Genomic DNA, 17,859 nt, shown 5'->3' with positions numbered 1-17,859 from the left:
ATCTGTCATGTCCTGGATCTGTTTTATTTTCTTGTTCTTGAGCTGACTTAAGTTTGCTGTTCTGTAACCCCACTGTGCCTGTTATGAATTAGTACAGTGTTTGAAACTTCTTCGTGCTATAACTGCAGTGTTGTAAGCCCAGTTTCTGCCATGGCAGTTAACCCTCTTCCATTTTGTGTATTATGTTAGGAGTTTTGCTTACACCTCGAGTAGTAATGATCTCCATATTATGCTCATTTCCATAAATCAGATTTTTCTGTCTCCTCTATGTCCATATTTGTTATGAATATAACGCAGTGTTTGTTTAATATTGGAACTGATCCTTAATTACTTTTCACCCTAGTCATGTGCTTACTGTGCATCCAGTCTTCCTGTTTTCCCTGCTGGTTTGGGTTTTTTTACTTACATTGCCTTTGCCTTTTGTTTCCATTTGGTGAAGTCTAGATGGTTATCTTTCATGATTTCCTGTGGCTGGTGCAATCCTGACCTAGTTCCCAGCAACTGAAATGTCAGCAGGGCTCTTGATTTGTCAAGGATAAATTAATTTGCTCTGTGTGACATTAAAAACAAAAGCAAAACTGAAAAAGCACTCACAATTTGCCCAGACTGTCATTTTTCCTAGAACCACATTTTTCAGCAGTAGTGTGTCTGGGATTTTACTTGGATTGTGTAAGCACATCTTCTGAGTCATGAGTGCCCTCACATGACTTAAGTTATTCAGTGGTAGTTGAAATGTGCATCAGGCTGTAAATATTCAAAGTCAACAGATGTGTACATCCCTGTAGGAATCTCCTCAGAGTCAATTAAGTTGTTGAACACTGGGAAATTTCTCATACTCATGGAAAATAAAAGAAGTTTGAACCAATCACGAGGCCTGTTAGTTGATGAAAGAGCAGGAAACATCTCACCTTTTGTTTTCAAATTGAGCATCCCTTTACTGCTCCTTTTGTAGACTTTGAGAAAATAAAGAAAATAAAATTATGTTTTCATCGAATGGCTTCAGTGAAGTAACTTGGCTCTTGAGTGTACAGAAAGGTCTACAATTCATACTGTTTTATTCTTGAGATCTTGAATTTGGGGTTATGGTTTAGGGGTGATTGTTGTGGTGCTGGATTGATGGTTGGACTTGATGATCATGAAGGTTTCTTCCAACCTTGATGATTCTGTAGTTGTGTTTCCTGGAATTCTATAGCAGTTTCTGAAGGGTACTGCCACATCAAGCTGTTAGTGGCTAGTGTTAAAGACAGCTCGGTGAGAAATTGTCTCAAACTGCTAAAAAACACAAAATTTTGAGCTATGCTGCCATTAACCTTGCTCTTGATGCTTTGAAATCTAATTGGTACCCTCAATTGAAAGTTTTTAAATGTGTTCTTCACTCTATTGTTATGTTTTCTCAAGAGTAAAATGAGTATTAACATATTTTTATCTTTATATCATATGCTTTTTTACTGAGTGGCTGCTCTGTGTCCAGTTTTATTAGGGCAAATCGTTTTTGAATGAGTGCCCTTAAAACCTACTCATTTATCTTGTGCTTTTTAGCACTTTGATGGTGCTTTCTCTGCCCACTACTACTCTAATCTAGTTGAACTATCCAGGCAAAAGTTCTCAGTTCTTCTTTACTCAACTTGTGCAAAGGCTGAATTAGTATGGATTTGTCCTCTAATGCATATTTTATGTTGTCACAAATAAACCAAAGCAGGAAAAAATGTTCCTGTAGTAAACTATCGATACAGACACTATTTGGCTCTTCTCACAAGTCAGTAAGTCATATTCAGAAGGTTGTCAATGTGAGAAAACAAATTTTCTTTATAAAGTTTTCTATAAATAATAAAGTGATTCCCCTTTTTTATGCAAACGGCATGAAAATTCAAAACAGCAACAGGACTAACCATCAAACTGAACAAAGGGAAAAGCCAGGAAATAACAAAAAGATGTAGGCATCAAAGCTAGACAAGGCCTTTTCAAGGTTTTAGGAATTTTTTTTTAAATAGAAACTTTTAAAGACTTTGACATAGTGTCCATTACATTCAGGTTTCCAATGGTGATAGTATAAAACTTTATAGAGTGAGGTGGGGGGACATTACAAAGATGAAAATGAGGGGTGGGAATGACTTTTCTGCAGATTTCTTTGCAGAATGAAAAGGTCAAACAAGTATCATGCTCATAAATATCCTCAGTAATCCATAAATGGGGGGAGGAGAAAGATTTTAAAACTGTGAAGTGTAAAGTTCCATGATTCAGAAATGGAACATTTTTGTTTGCTATTGTCTGTAACTTTATTTTTTTTTAAAGCAGATGGTAAGAAGCAGAAGCAGAACCAGAACCAGACACCAGTTACAGGACTGAGCATACCCACCCAGCCCTTGGCTCGGCCCTTGCAGCCCAACTTGCCACCTTTGCAGCCGAGCCCTGTGCAGCAGACGGGTGTGCCCACCAGTGGGCCTTCCCAGACTGCTATACATGTGTTACCTACAGGTACCTTCCTCTCACTTCAGCGCCCTGTGAATGCAGGCGCTGGTTTGGTTTTAAACTAGACTCTTGTGTTGTGTTCTACATTGTGTTAGTATTGTCAAGTGAATACTCTGAATGTTTGAGTCAATTCTTAATCTTTTATTCTAGTCAGTTTCCTATAACTTTTTTCCCCAAAAAACTGATGAAGTCAAAGGGATATTATTACTGGTTTGGAAAGAATGCAGGATCAAATCAACTCCACAGAGAGGAAGAAATCCTGCTAAGGATGGTGATGGAAGTTATTAACTATACTGTTGTTTGTAAAAGTAAAGTAGAAAAAACCTTTAACAGTTGCCTTATTGAAGTAATACGGGATAAAACATTATCAACATCATTCCTACGTCTGTCCTTGTTCACTTGGCAGTTAATCCTTTTGGCAGAGTGAGTGGCAAGGCTGACATTGAAGTTCCATCCCTAGTTAAATGTGATTTTGTATGTAGTGTGAATAAGTTTTCCCATTTCTTTTTAACATAAAGAAACATAGATCCTCTTTTATTTCTTTATTTTACTCTAATTTTTCTGTATATGATTGTTGAAAGTTAATTGGTGATGGTATTGTCTTGTGACTGATCTGATCTACAGACTTTTTTTGTGGTGGGTTTTATATTCTCCACCACTGTCTTTACATTCAGGACCTCTGTGAGTGGTAGAAGCTTTGTGTTTATCTTTTATGTTAGGAATTTGTGTATATATTGACATTAATATTTCAGGTGAAAATACCATTTGTTTAGGCTGTTTTCACTTTTCTTTCATTATCAAAAGCAGATAGAATTTCACAGAGACAGTTTTTATTTTACATGGCTCAGATGAGTCAGTTTTCCAGAGGAGATGTCATCTGGAATAGGCACATAGCTTCATGTCATGGAATCCCATTCCAGGGTGTGCTCTGTCTTTTTTTCAGCTGCAACAACAGTCAATGTAACTCAACGGCCAGTGACTCAAACTGCTCCAAAGCTCCCTATACCAAGAACCCCTGCTAACCATCAGGTGGTCTATACCACCACTCCTGCACCACCACCAGCTCAGAATCCTGTAAGAGGACCTGTCATGACAAATCCAGGTTTAAGGCCGGTCAATCCACAGGCTGGAGGTAGGGGATGATTCCTTCGATGCACTTCTTACTATGGCACAGCTTGATAAATTCTACCTCAGGGATGTGGGATTTAATTTCTTGGTTTGGGTTTGCTGTTTGATTTGTTTACAATACTGGTCCAAGTTTCACAGGTTAGGGGTTTTTCCAGCTTACAGACTTGAGAAAAATCTTAGGCTACTAAGAAATTCCACCATTCCAAATTCCATGTGAATAAAGAAAAAGTTGATTTAAGTAATTTCAGGCACTAGCTCTGCCAATTAAGCATCTCTGGATGACATGCCCAGTACTTTATACAAGCTGGCAAAATGTAATGTGATGAGCACTACATTCCATAGATAGAAACCATTCTTTTTTTATGGTGTAAGATTAAAACATAAGTAGTAAATCATGTTCAATTTCAAGTAGTAAATCATGTTCAATTTCCTGATAAAAGTTACGTTTCTCTCGACATCCTAGTGTAATTCCTTAACAATCTCTAATGTCTTGTGCCCAGCGAATTTCCTTCCTTTCTCTAGGCCTGGACAGATGAAATTTCTTACCGAAACTGGTACATGCTTGAGTTTCCTTGACTTTGCAAACACATAATTGGTATCTTCTTGTAGCAGTAAATTCATTTTCTGAAATGAGGAGTAGATGTCAAAAATAAAGACCTTAAAGTTAAATGATAGTTTTCATCATTACCCTTAGCCACAAGTTAGATATGTGTGGTCTACATGTCATTTTGGATGGAGTGTTGAGCACTTAACCATGTATTCAGTTATGTTAATTATTTTTAATAGAATTTTCTTCTACCAAAATATAAAATACATCTTTTTATCAGAATCTACCAGTTCTTAAAGCAGTTACTATGACTAAATACATATCACTAGTATTAATACCTTTTAGTGTTAGACATGCATGGTAATTTAAGTGTTGTTGAAGAACGTATAATAGGCAATGTCCTGTTTTAAGGCCTTTTCTAGGAGAATTCAGTGAGGCTGGGAATTCATGTGTTTCTCAGGCAGTGTCATCCAACAACAGATCTCTGTGTAATGTGTTTCTGACCTGATGGTCCAGTGGTGCATTCTCAGAAGTCAACAGAAGTTTCCACCAAATTAAGTAAGATTGCAATTATTAGACCCTTAATAACGATCTAAGAGCATTCTTTCAATGAGATGTTGGGCCAGATCGTCTCTGGAGTTCCTTTCAAACCTGGACTTCTGTGATTCTGTTAGGGGTAACTCTGTTACTCTGGCTTGAAGCGTGTCTGTGCATGATACAGCACTGTTGCCTGACCAGCCAGATGTAAGAAGATGTAAGAAAATGACGGTTCCTCCATGGCATTGTGCATTCCCTGTGCCTCAGGACAAGGAAGCCAGATGGTTTGCCTGAGTAGACAGAAGACTAGTTTAGTTAGAATACAGATTATTTCAAGGCTTCACATTTGTGTACTGGGTAGTTTCCACATACTGTTAACAAAAAAAGCAATAATGTTTCTTGATTCCTTTTAGCTATCATGAGTTTTCATCCTTTAGTCTATTCTGCCTTCTTCACTGTTTGTTACACAGCTTTCAGACGTGGTGCTACTGATACATACTGTTTTACATTATCATTGCAACAGTCTTTAGTGCAAGTAGCAGATTCTTCCAGAGTAAGATCTCTGCACCTTGCCTTTCAAAGATTGACTGTGAGAGCCCATTCCAAGTATTCTGCAAGTTGCAGTTTTGTACTTCTGTCTCAACTGTGTACTATGTCTACCTAGAAATAATGCTACATTTGTGCTTTATATCTTACTAAGGCATTTCTGACCATCTTCAGATTACTGTAATTTGAGACAGAACTGCAGTCATACTAAACCAGCATATCTGATTGAATTCTCACAGATGAGAAATAGCCAGTTCAGCTGACTGTTTATCCTACAGGAGTTTGCACAGCTTCATCAGCTTCCTAGACAGATGTGGCAGTAGGCAAAAGACATGAAGCACATACCTAGTGATTAATGCTTTTAATATAAAGTGCTAAGATTTAGCACTCTGAGCTCTGCCTCAGGCTCACAGATCACATAGACTTCTGACATTCATCCCCTGTGATTGTAGCTTGGTGAGTATTTATATAGAGAAGAAATTGCCATCCAGTAGCTGTAGTTTTCTGATACATGTTGCTCTGAAAAGCTTATCTTCTGGAGTATTAGAATGCTTCCATTTCACAAAGGCGAGGAACTAGGAGGTGGTAGAGATTGCCCCAAAACTTTTATTTCTAGACAGAAATGGAGGGACAGCCTAGGCAACCTGTAGCAATGAGCAGAAGCTTTGAATTTACAGAACATACATGTTCCAACAGTGAACAGATGAAGTGTTACTTAAGAGTCTTACATGTAGTATTAAAATGAATGAAAACTTGGTAGCTTGAAAGAGTTTTGGATATTATCTACAAGGCTATAAAACTGCCTAGTTTATTCCTGCCAGTCAGGTCAGTTTGCTGTGGAAATGAATGAAATGGTGATGCCTGTGAGTAATGTTTTGTGAGGGAGAACAAGCTTTGTGGGCAGTGACTTACCTTTTTTGTTTTCAGTGCCATCCACAGCACAGCTTTCTGAGTGGGTATCATTCTGCTGCAGCATCATTTATCTTTTCTGAATCTCAAAGTTATGTAAGCTTCTCATACTTACGCTCCCTGTCTCCCCTGACCTTTCCCTTCCCACCCATTTCTTTCATGCTATAAATTATTAAAACAATGTTCTGTCCCCCCTGCAAATGTAAACAACTTGCTCTCTTTTCAGTTCTACAGTTTCAGGGGTTGGGAGGTGATGATGTTGTTACCCAGTGCTTTATCAGTCTGCTGGAGCTTGAGGAGAGTGTGTCTGTCTGAAATTTGGGTTCATCCAGCTGAACCAAGGAGTCAAGTCTTCCAGTGTTCTGTTTAGCTGATTGTAAGTATTGAATACTCAAAAGTATTTGTTGTGCTTCTTACAGGTATGGCAGTGCGGATGCCTCAGACAGCCTATGTGGTGAACAACGGGCTGGCTCTCGGGTCCGGAGCGCCTCAGCTGACAGTGCACCATCGACCGCCGCAGGCGCATGCTGTAAGTGTGCTCTGGAAGTTACTTGATGCAATTTACCCTTGTCTCTGCATTAGCACCTCTCAGATTGCTTCTTAGTGTGAGCTGCAGAATAATGAAATGCCCTGTAGATGCCTTTCAGCCAGTTCGTGTTCTCAGCACCACCCAATCACCTACAGCAACCTCTGCCCAGAATGGTAAAAGCTGTGCAGTCTGTTAGTTTGCCCTGGCCTTTTCCAAATCACCAGTGGGGCATATTGAAAAATGCTACATCAATTGTCTGCACTGACCTGTGGGGTCAAGGGTACAGAAGAACTGCCACTAAAAACATTGAATCATGGTTTGGCTATGAATTGGATGACCAGTTTTTCAGTACAGCTGTTTGCAAAACTGAGGAAATAGAACAACATACAAACAAGATCCAAGATCACCAACTCTCATATTTCAGAGGGTTTTTTTAGTCACTGTTGGGGATGATTACTTCTGCATCGACTCAAACCCCTTTTTTTAAGTATTTGAGAATTTTCTCTGACTCATTTAATTTCAAATACATTGCCTGCATACTCAGTGTTGGGCGGCCACATTACTTATGGTGTACTGAAATGGTAAATATATTACCAAGAAGGTGGCTTACCATTCTTCCAGTCTAGACACCATTTAATTTAATGCGTTCTCCAGTGATAAATAATGAGAATAAATCAAGTCAGTATCACACAGAACACTTAAGATGCCAAAATCTACCCCAACCTGAAAGACCCTAGGCTTGAAGAATAACAAAGTTTCATACCCATTGTAAACATATTCCTAAATTTATTTTAACTAACATAAACAAGGGACTTAGGACTGTTTTTGCAGTATAAAAAGAAATATCGCTGGAAAGAAATATTTGTGCCCTTATTTAAAAATTTTCTAGAAACTCAGGCAGAGCTTTTGTGATCAATTTAAGGTGATAAAATCCATGTGGCACCATTAACCTTTCTTCCTTTTTCTGACTGAAAATGGGTCTGTTGGAAAGATAAGTTGCCAGTGTAATGCACTGCCTGGGGTGTGTTGGGTAGAGTGGGAACAGCAGCTTAAAGGTAGATTGGCTTAAAGTCACTGTGAACCTGCCTGCTCAGTCATGATAAAGAGCACAGTGTTCTGCCCATTCCCACTTGGCTGGGAAGCAAAGAGGATATAGGGAAATAACTGTGATCAGCTGTAGAGCTAGAGATTTATACGTGAATAACTACTAAGAACTTACAGCATCCTTTGTCCCATCCCTTCTCAACATTAGCTGCTGCTCCCTTGCCTCTGCACACGGGACTGAGAGTTGTGATGGCTGAGGTATTGCAGGCTCATTTGCTCCCAGTTACCTGGGGAGTGATGAATTAAAGCCTCCTTTCACTGCTGTAGACTCTGACCTTTCCCTTGTTGCCCTTATGCTGCTTAGGAGCAACCACGCCCTGTACATCCTGCCCCACTTCCAGAGGCACCACAGCCACCTCGTCTGCCCCCTGAAGCTGCCAACACTTCTCCGCCTCAAAAGCCTCAGCTGAAGCTGGCACGGGTACAGAGCCAGAATGGAATTGTGCTGTCATGGAGTGTCATGGAGGTGGACAGGAGCTGTGCCGCTGTGGACAGTTACCATCTCTACGCCTACCATGAGGACCCAAGTGCCACTGTGCCCTCCCAGTGGAAGAAGATTGGGGAAGTGAAGGCCCTCCCGCTCCCTATGGCATGCACTCTTACACAGTTTGTGTCTGGCAGCAAATACTACTTTGCAGTCCGGGCTAAGGACATCTATGGACGTTTTGGACCCTTCTGTGACCCCCAGTCCACAGATGTGATCTCTTCTCAGAGCAGTTAAACAGGTATCTTTGGAGCCTTTAAACCTGCCCTGCTACCAAGAATTACCCCATTTTGGGGGGGGGAGTTGATCCCATGCATGTAATTCACTTTTAAATGCACGCTGCAGGATTATTTTTTGGCAGTTGTGTGATACACTACATGCATTCAGAACTGAAGGAAAAAGAAAGTCTCACCTGCAGCAAGAGAGCCTGTTTTTCATGTCATGGGCCATTTGAAAATTTCATTTTTCCCTTCCATGACAGCTGTTCCACATAGATACCTACCTACCGTCTGTCCAAGGGCATCCTGAATGCCTGGGATTCTGCTTCTGAGTGGTAATAGTAAATTACAGTTTGTCTGAAACAAAACATACACAGCTGTAATGTCTATCAAGACACCAACATGAGAGCCAGAAGAGATTTGCCTCTTGCCCCCTACCTTGTGGTAAGCAGGCTGTGACATGAAGGATGATTCATGGTCTAACTTTTTGTACTGGAAGATTGAGTGGTCTGGTCTTACTTTACAAACTGGAATGAGCTCTCTGAGGGGAGGGAAGGGAACTTTGAGTCTGGCCAGGAACCCAAAAGTGTGTAAATTTGGAGGGGGTGCAAAAAAAAAACCAGCCCACAACCTCCTACCTCTTAAAAATAAGAATGCTCCTCTACTTTCACCATCCTCCCCTACTCACCCTGGGACTATTCCCAGGTCAGATCTAAAACTGGATTGTAGAGACTGCATTCACACCTCTCTAGTTTAGTCAGTTTCTATACAACTTCCTTCACACATCCAGCCCTATTTTTTAGATTTATTTTGTGCCTTAAAGAATAATTTCAAAAATAAAATGTAGCCAGATACCTTGTGGTGTTCTTTTATTTGCTTGGAGTCATTTTTCCCTTTACCCTTCTAGTCTTTCATTTTCCAAAGACCAGGAAGTGTAGTATCTGCTGATGCTAAATTTGTTTTTATCTGCATTCTATCTGAGTGTCACTCAACCCTTTCCTCACTGTAGTTCTTGAATAGTTTTTTTGTCCTGTCAAGAATATTAGAGTATGCAGGCAGTATTTTCCACCAGAGCCTTTCCCTGATCTTTTGGGAAAGCTGGATGCTGCAATTCAGCCAAAGAAGAAACCTCCGTGGTGTGGTGCCGTGAAAGCTTCTGGCTGTTGGCACTTGGTTTGGATGTTCAGTGAGTACAAACAGAGAAGTTTGCTGCCTGGTCATCTCTCTCTCAGCACCTGCCTGCCTCTGCAGAAAGCCAACACAGCCAAAGAAGTTTAGAAACTATTTCAGACACTGGCCTAAACCTTGTGAGTAACTGCAAATGTTAATAGCTGCTTTCATGATGCTTCTGAGCTAAGAAATTGGTGCATCTGCCCTGCTCTCATTGTTTGCAGAGCCAAATTGTATCTCACCTGGACAAGAAAGTGTATGTACGGTTTTCATTCTGGCAATTTTCAGTTGCATACCTGCCCAACAAAACCAAACAGTGGATTTAGAGGAGAAAGATTTTTTTTAATCCACCATATAGCAAAGCTGCATAATATAACATTTTTTTCATTGCAGTGCTCTTTTTCTTACCACCAACATTGTTAAGTGTAAAGCAAGGTTGGAAAAGTGTCAGAAAAATTAAATCCCAAAACAGGGCTGTTGAAATATGCTATGAGATTATGGGTTCTTTAGTTGTGTTCCTTTTGAGAACTTTAATGGTGAAAGAAATGACATTGTAGATTTTTGTCTGGTTTACTGCATTCCTTCGTGTAGCTGGGACTGTCAAGTGACCAAGAGATACTCTCAAAGTGGAAACTTGAATTTAAAGTATAGCAGTTCTGTTGATCTGGGCAGGCAAAAATCCTGGCTAACTCCAAGTATCATCAGGGAAGGTTCACACCGACTCTCATATATGAACAATTTCCTTTGAACCACAATTGTCCCGTTATTTCTGGTGCCAATAATCAAAAATGCCTTGAATTTTTCTGTATTTAATCACATTTTTGTCTGCTTATTTCAAGGAATAATTACTTAAAAATTTAGTCTAATTAGTCTTAAGTTGGATTCTTACAAAGCCAGTTCTGTAGTAGAGGTTAGAGCAGTTATTTCCAGTTGGTGGCTGTCGAGTCCTCCTTGGGCAACTTTTATTTAATGTGTCTTTGGGGTCGTCCCAAAGAGCCCTTGGCCATGGCAGTACAATGAGGTTTTACCGTTTAGAGGTTAAACACAAGAATAAAATCTAGAATTTATGTTGCTTATTTAATTGTGATTCCAGCCCAAACTATACAGGAGCTTTTCTATAGTTTGCGTTTAGATCTCCATTGTCCTTAGGTTTGTCTTGTTTGGGAGAGGCAGGGGGTGTGAGCCCTGCGTTAGAACTTTTTTCTTTCCTCCAATGGAGGTATTACTAGGGATGGTCTGGCATTCTGTTTGAAGGTTTTGTGGGCTGCATCCTTAGAGAAGGAAAACTCATCTTTATTTACTCAAGATGTAGTTCTTCACTGAACTGATTCTGAAAACTGGCTTCTGGCTTAATAGACCCCTTATGCTAACAACCACAGGAGTATTGCTTAGTTCCTTATCTCATGGCACTTTTCCCTGTGTGCTGGAGTGGCTGGTTATTTTATTACCCTTTACCTCCCAGAAAGAACAAAGCCACTAAAAATCTAGTATCTGCTAGCAAAAACAATCAGAAATCATTTGATTGATTTCATAGGTTTTATTTGAAAGTACTACCAGAATATTTGGGAACACTCCTTACAGGTCTATTACTCTTGTTCTTCTAGACTGGTCTCTTCCATTAGTCAATTGCTGGGGCCCTCCAATAATCCACTTTTAAATATGCTAAAAATCTCTATATGGCTTTTAAGTAGAAAAGTTGGTTTTGGTTTCTTTTCTGCACTTGATGGAAGTTTTTCCATCTGACTTTCAGTATCCTGGTATAAAGTCAATCCTTATTCCCTGTTTTGCTGCTGCCTCTGGGTACATGACATTTATTACAGTGCCACCTTGGATTCAGTTTCCCGTGTTTTAGCAAACACAGCACTGATTCTACAGCTCTATTTTTCATCCTCATTTACTTTCTGGTGGTTTAGATTTTGTTTTCTCTCTGTGATACAAGGATCTCTGGATGTCCAGGTTGAAAGTAATTTGACTTAGTCCATCTACTTGGAGAGGAGCCCTTCTGTGGAGTGCTGATGGCAAAATGCCATTCCTGTCCATTCTATTTCTCCTAGTTACAGCTTCACTGGCCTCTGCTATTTTGTTCTATGCCTAAAAAAGCTTTATTGGATACAAAAAACTAAACCCTAGGAAGGGTGTACTGTGTACTGTCTGCAGTGGCAGCTTCAGAAAGCACTAGAGGGGAGAGGCAGGTTCCCCTCAGCCTGTAATTATTTACATGCTCTGAGCAGCTTCCCTAGGAGTAGCAGTTGGTCTTAGACTTGCTCCTTTGAATTATTTATGCTCCCCTTGGCCATGTTAGATCACTGAGCACAAGCACTGAGACACTCATCCATTCCCAAGGTTTTGAACACTAGGCTGGAAACACGCACGGTGTTCTCCCTGTAAAATTAAGGGGTCTTACCCTACTTGCTTTGAAAACAAAGGCAAAACCCCTTGTGCCTTTACTGGGAGCACAACTGGGCCCAGTAGTAGGGCCTGAATGCCATTTTGTATTGTAACAAAAATAGTCACTCCAGCCTACCCTTTATGCTCTTTGTCTTAACTGTCGCATAAATTAAAATCTGTTTTGTATTGTAGGGATGGGTCACATTTGTTGCTGCTCCCTAAACAGCCAATCCCCAGGATGAGTATTGCATATACTGTACAAAATCAAGCTGTGATTCTGCCTTCTTACAAACTCTTTTGAGTATTTTCCTTTAGTCAAAAATACCTATGCAGATATTTTAAATAGAAGCTTGATATATTAAATATATATTTTTTTAATTTGCTGATTTGGGTTGGGCATTGTATGAAAACACTGGAGGGAGAGGAGTTCAAATGTCACTGAGCCAGCCCTGCCCTCCTAATCTGTGTTCCCTTCACATCTTCTGAGGGGAGAAGAAAAATAATGGTGACTAGGAGAAAGCAAATTAATTTTTCCTTTTTGTTCCTTTTAAGTTAAAAATGCATCTTTATTTCTTATTGTCATTATGCAGGTTGAGCATTCTTTTCTTCTCTTTTCTATATATATACATATGCACATATATAAAAATATATATATATTTGAAGTGATGTCTTAATTTAATGGGGGGTAGCTGTAAATATAACTGGGTAGTAGCTCTTTGGGGAGTCCTGTTCAGCTTTAGTTTATTGGCTACGGGGAATCAAACCTGCAAAATCCTTTGTTAGGAAACTCCAAATCTGATTTCTTGTTTTGTTTTGCAGTTGGACTTGTAAATACAAAAAGAAATAAAACTGTAGAATTGATTTAATGTCCAGTTTAAACCGGGCAACTGCCAGCTCTCCCCCTTTTTGTACGTATTGTAGATTAGTGTGTGTCTGTATTAATTGTAGTGGGGTTTTGTCTGACAAGCCTGAAATTTATACTTTGAAATAAACTTTTGGGTTTTTAACATTTTGAGTCATCTGTGCTTAGTTCCTGATACCTCAGGAGACAACTCTCACAACAAAGAGCCCAGAGCCTGCTCCTCCTCTTCAGAAGTGTTGACACCTTGCTTAAGTAACACTGGGCAGCCATGGTTTGGCTCTTGGTCATTGCCAGGAGGGCAACTGTGTGGTGCTGCCCTCCCAGAAACAAGAAACAAAAGCAATGCTGTAACTTCTGCAAAGTCAGCTTTGTATGCACTTCTGCAAAGCTTGGACAGACGGAATCAAGTAACTTGCACCCCAACGTTGCCCCAGAGGGATACAGCAATGGAAATCCAACAACAGTCTCTCTCCAAGGTTTGACCTCTGGATAAATGGTCACTCTTAGGAAGAGGCTTTGGCAAAGTATTGGAGATGACTTTGGTTTTTCACAGCACCCTTCAGCATTGGTGCCCCGCAGCGCTCCCGGCACTCTCAACTGGCCATGGCTTTCAAGCCAGTGAGCAGCTGTTGTGCACAGACCTAACTGCATCAGTCTGGGGCAATGAAAGGGGGGGGCAAAAGGGTGCAGGGATCAAGAGGGTCTCTGCTGCACACCCTGCTGGTTCAAGGGTAGAAGCCAGGAACAGCACCATGACATGGGACCGGTAAGCTGCCGTACTGGAAGGCAGTCTGAGAAAAGCTGCTTCTTGGACCTTACTCTGTTGCTAAACTGTAGAGGATTCAAAGTACTTAGAACCTGGCATTACAGACATGCCTACTCTGAGTTAGTGCTGACCCTGTACTTTGAGGGCATATAATTAATTTGTTATGGTAATAATTAGTTTCCTTGCACTTGCTAGTATTTGCTTCAAGTCACTGACCAGAACATAATGGACTCTTGTGAAGTGATGCCTCAGCACAATCCCACTTGAAAGTCCTGAGTTTCTCAAACTGCCTATTTAGACTAAGAGTATACCTACTGCACATAGTTTAGAACAAATACAGCATAACCACTCTGCTGAAGCACTGCTGTAATTGCAGTTTGTGCTGGAATAAAGCGAAGTCAGTAAGTGAACATGCAAAGCACTCACTGTGGGTGGCTTTGGCATGGGCTTAGTGGTAGGTCTGGAAAGACGATACAGCCTCAGAGGAGAATGTAAAAACAGCGAAGTGCAGCTCTGCACACCACCGACACTTCTACTAAGGAAACAAAAAACCCAGGAGCAGGCTGAGCTGTAATCTGACCCTGCAGCAAAGCACCAGGACACTGACAAAGGAACGCAGTTGGTTTCTCCCCTGAAGTGCTGTGGAGCCTGGTCTGGGCAGGCACTGGTCGGACCTTGCACAGGTGTTTCCTGCTGCAGAGGGTGCTGCAACACACTGTGGCCCCTGTAAGAGCTAAGGCCATTCTGGGTATGACCAGCAGAACCAGGAGAGGTGAGTTTGGTACTGGATTTCAGAAAAGGGGAATGGCACAGGAAGTGAAAGCTTGCATTACATGTGGCAATTTTGGTGGTCCTGCTAGGAGTCATTTCCCCAGTAGGCATTGCCTAGTGACTGAACAGCAGGTTCCTTCTCATTATTGCAAGAGAGATTGATCACAACCACCTCCCAGTTCCATCTCCCTACCAAGTAAGTGTGTCTCCAGCCAAGCCTGAAAACCTGAAGTTTTAAGAGATAGAAGCCACAGGACTTGGAAAAAGCTGAAAGCTGGGTGTGAAAAAGGGGGCAGCTTCTGCACAAATCATCTGCTTGAGCACACCTTCCCCCCATATTTTTTTTCCCCAAGTGGGATTTACAGAAGGGAATAAGATACTCAAAGAGACCTTTAAAATTCATGCAGCTGCTTGAAGCTTATGCTGTCAGTTCCTTGGGCCCTGTCTGCAGGGCCATGTACCCCTACTCAAAGCCTTCTCCTCTGGTCACTGATGTAGCAGCACAGGGAAGAGGAGCTCTCAATCCAGCTGCTGTGGTCATGGCTGGCAGATCAGCCTGGGCTGGCCTGCCAACAAAGGAAGCGCATAGGACAGCACAGTAAGAGCAACACAGTGGCCTTTAACAGCATAATTTTCAAAGGCAAAAAAAATAGCGACAGTCACAGAGATTGGAGGCCTAAGGGTCATAAGGTCCCATTGATGCAAATATTGAAAAGGAGTCTTAAAATTAGAGCTCTGTTTTTCCACAACTCGGTTGGAGCACAAACCAGCTCCTGCCTCAGAGTAGGATGCTCTAGGTGGGAGAAAGGGCAGAGCTCCCATTTCCATGCATATTTGGCATGTCAAGGGCACATCACTTGCCCGAGACCTCCACACCCTGCAGGAGGAAGCATTTAGGTGTGCCCTGGATCAAGAACACTGTTCAACACAGAAAGCAATCAGCAGCAACTTCCTGTTGCCAGGGGACCAACTTTTAAACAAAACTTCTCCCATTGGCATTTTTATATGATTGCATGAAAAAGCAGTAAATACAATCTCTAATGATTTTGCATTGCCTAGGAGCGACGGTGAAGTCAAGCAATCCCCCAGCCCCTCTGTGCTTCCAGTTTCAAACAGGCAGCTGATTCTTGGTCCTATGCCTGCTGGCAGCTCAGATCTTGCACTCCTCTTCATGACCAAGCTCCACTCCTTCCTTTAAGTGTGCTCCTTAATGCCCACTACAGCCTGTTCAGTTCCAATTCAATTCAGCCTGTGGCAGTGGCTTCACCAGCACAGCAAGGAGGTGTCTGCACACAGAGCTTGTGGCAAGGACAAGGCATCCAGGGGGCAAGGGCTGACACAGAGGCCAAGGCCCCTGCAGCTCCAGCTGTGGGCTAGCAAACACCTTTCCCTGACAGGGAACCTCAGGCAGGTAAAGAGAGGGTGCTGTGTCTAAAACTCTGACCAGGGAAACCTCTCCCCATCGGCTCAGATGGAGAGCACCTGGGCACCAAGCAAACATCACACATTCATCATCCCCCTCTAGCACAGGCACAGCTGCAACTCAGGCAAGCACCATTGCCTACACTGAACCTGTGGCTCCAGCTGTCCAGGTACCACAGGAGAGTCATTTGGCTCAGTGAGTTTTACCCAACAAAGGACTGTACTGAAAAGCAAAAAGCAGCTCTGTGGCGAGTACTTCAGCAGTCAGTCATATTAAACAGCGCTCTCCTAACCCTGCACATGGCACTGATGCTCTCCAGCCTCTCACACCTACCTCCTTCTGCCTCAGCAGCAAACAAATCACTTCAGGCTTTTTCATCAACAGCTTTGCTGTAGCTTCTGGTCTCCCTCTTTCCTTGGCAAAATCAGCCCTACTGTGACAGCCACCTACTTAGGGTAGAACCGTACCCATGTTGCAGTAACTCACTCTTCCCCATCACACACGCTAAAACTCCAGGGGCCTGATTGAAACCTCACACCACTCATCATTCTTCACCTTCGTAATATAGGGCAGTGCTGTGCAGTGTTTGGCTTGGACCATCAAGGACATGTGGAAAGAGCTGTTTATTTTGTTTTACTTAATTACATGTGCAACATTAGCACAAAACAGCCCAGTGACTCGACTCCTCAGCATAAACACAGGTAACTAAGAGTAATTCATCCAGCCCCAGCCCTCGCACCCATCTCACTGTCACATTCCGCTGCCACAGCTGAGGGAGCAGGCAAAGATGGCACCAGGCATGGGCCAATCTATTGCAAAAGGGAGATCCATTGTAAGAGATCCATTGCATCAGTTATGTCCCTGCTGTTATGCTGCAGCCTGGGACAGGGGCATGTTTCCAAAGCATCAGGCTGCTTCCCTTCCCCCTCTTTGGCAAACTGATCATTGCAAGCTGCTTTGGCTAGACAACAAAAATCTTATCAACACCACTGAAAGCCATGCCCTGTACATAACAGACTAACCTCCATGGGGAACACAGCTTTGCCTCTCTCCACTAGAGACATTCCTGGATGGGAAGCAACCTGCAGCGTGTCTTGCAGGCACTGCTCAGATAAAAGGCAGACATCAAACCAGTGCTGAGATAAGGCCACCTGGCTTGGCCCAGCCCTGGAGACAGGTCCCATGTTGCTATTACAGATCACTCACACTGATGGCATTGCTCTTCACTCCAGCTCTGAGAACAGATGATGGCTCAAATCAACAGAAAGCTGTGCCAGCTGCTTCCCATCAATCCTAGTCAGAGCAAAGACCACCCAAACAGCTCAGAATAAAGGAACTGGGCTGCACCAAAGCAGCCAATGTCACTACCAAGTGCCCAGCAGGTAGGACAGGGGAAAGCAGGTAAGGCACAGGGATGTGGACATTCAGGTCGATTTATTACACACAAGAAATAAAATTTTCATTAAAAAAATCCATTTGAGGATATTGATGCTGGTTTTACAGGATCGGCCTCATGGTGACAAAGTCGAAGTTGTAGGATTCCGGCAGGCCCTGGTGCCGCGTGCGGTTGAACCGTCTCCAGGTGAAGACAGGGAGCCCTCCCTGCACCGGGGGGCCATTGATCGCCGAGGCTGTGAACGCTGATGCCAGGCGGAAATCTGACACCTGGAACACAAAGCACAGGAATTCAGCGCTAAAGGGCTGCACGTGTGTGACACATCCCCAGCCCTGACAGCAGACACAGCTCGGAAGATTTGGTAACCCTGAGGAGCAGAAAGCGAGCAGGGGAAATGCACACAGATCAGGCAGTTCTGCCCTGTACAGAGCCAGCAGCAGCCAGCGCTGAAGGGCAGCAGCAAAGCACAAGCTCACACCTGCCCTTCCAGGCTGGAAGAGGCAGCACATCTGCCCTCAGGACAACCTCCCTGGGTTTGTGTGTCTCCAAAAGAGCTGAGACTGGAGCAGGCAGACCAGGGGGTCGGTCTGACCCAAGCTCTGCTGCATTTAA

The 17,859-nt window shown here is 42.5% G+C and overlaps 2 protein-coding genes across 5 annotated transcripts in view; one reads left to right on the top strand and one right to left on the bottom strand.

Moving 5' to 3' along the window:
* Positions 1 to 13,036, top strand: part of ATF7IP (activating transcription factor 7 interacting protein) — an 85,460-nt gene extending 72,424 nt beyond the window's left edge. For 2 of the 4 annotated variants that reach the window (XM_071551932.1, XM_071551929.1), the window contains exons 12-15: positions 2,296 to 2,475; positions 3,413 to 3,601; positions 6,556 to 6,665; positions 8,074 to 13,036. In XM_071551932.1, coding sequence (XP_071408033.1) covers positions 2,296 to 2,475; positions 3,413 to 3,601; positions 6,556 to 6,665; positions 8,074 to 8,490 — 896 coding nt within the window. In that variant the 3' untranslated portion in view covers positions 8,491 to 13,036. Of the gene's footprint in view, positions 1 to 2,292; positions 2,476 to 3,412; positions 3,602 to 6,555; positions 6,666 to 8,073 lie in introns of all 4 variants that reach the window. The other 2 variants (XM_071551930.1, XM_071551928.1) reach the window with 1 other exon arrangement.
* Positions 13,037 to 17,268: 4,232 nt separating this feature from the next.
* PLBD1 (phospholipase B domain containing 1) overlaps positions 17,269 to 17,859 on the bottom strand; it is a 46,492-nt gene continuing 45,901 nt past the window's right edge. The window contains exon 11 of the mRNA XM_071551923.1: positions 17,269 to 17,516. Within this exon, the coding sequence (XP_071408024.1) occupies positions 17,349 to 17,516 (168 nt within the window). The 3' untranslated portion in view covers positions 17,269 to 17,348. The remainder of the gene's footprint in view (positions 17,517 to 17,859) is intronic.

This window comes from Pithys albifrons, chromosome 3 (genome assembly GCF_047495875.1).
Source record: "Pithys albifrons albifrons isolate INPA30051 chromosome 3, PitAlb_v1, whole genome shotgun sequence".
In the NCBI taxonomy this organism is placed as follows: domain Eukaryota; kingdom Metazoa; phylum Chordata; class Aves; order Passeriformes; family Thamnophilidae; genus Pithys; species Pithys albifrons.
The sequence above is the reverse complement of the archived record's forward strand: the minus strand, read 5'-3'. Positions and strand labels throughout refer to the sequence as shown.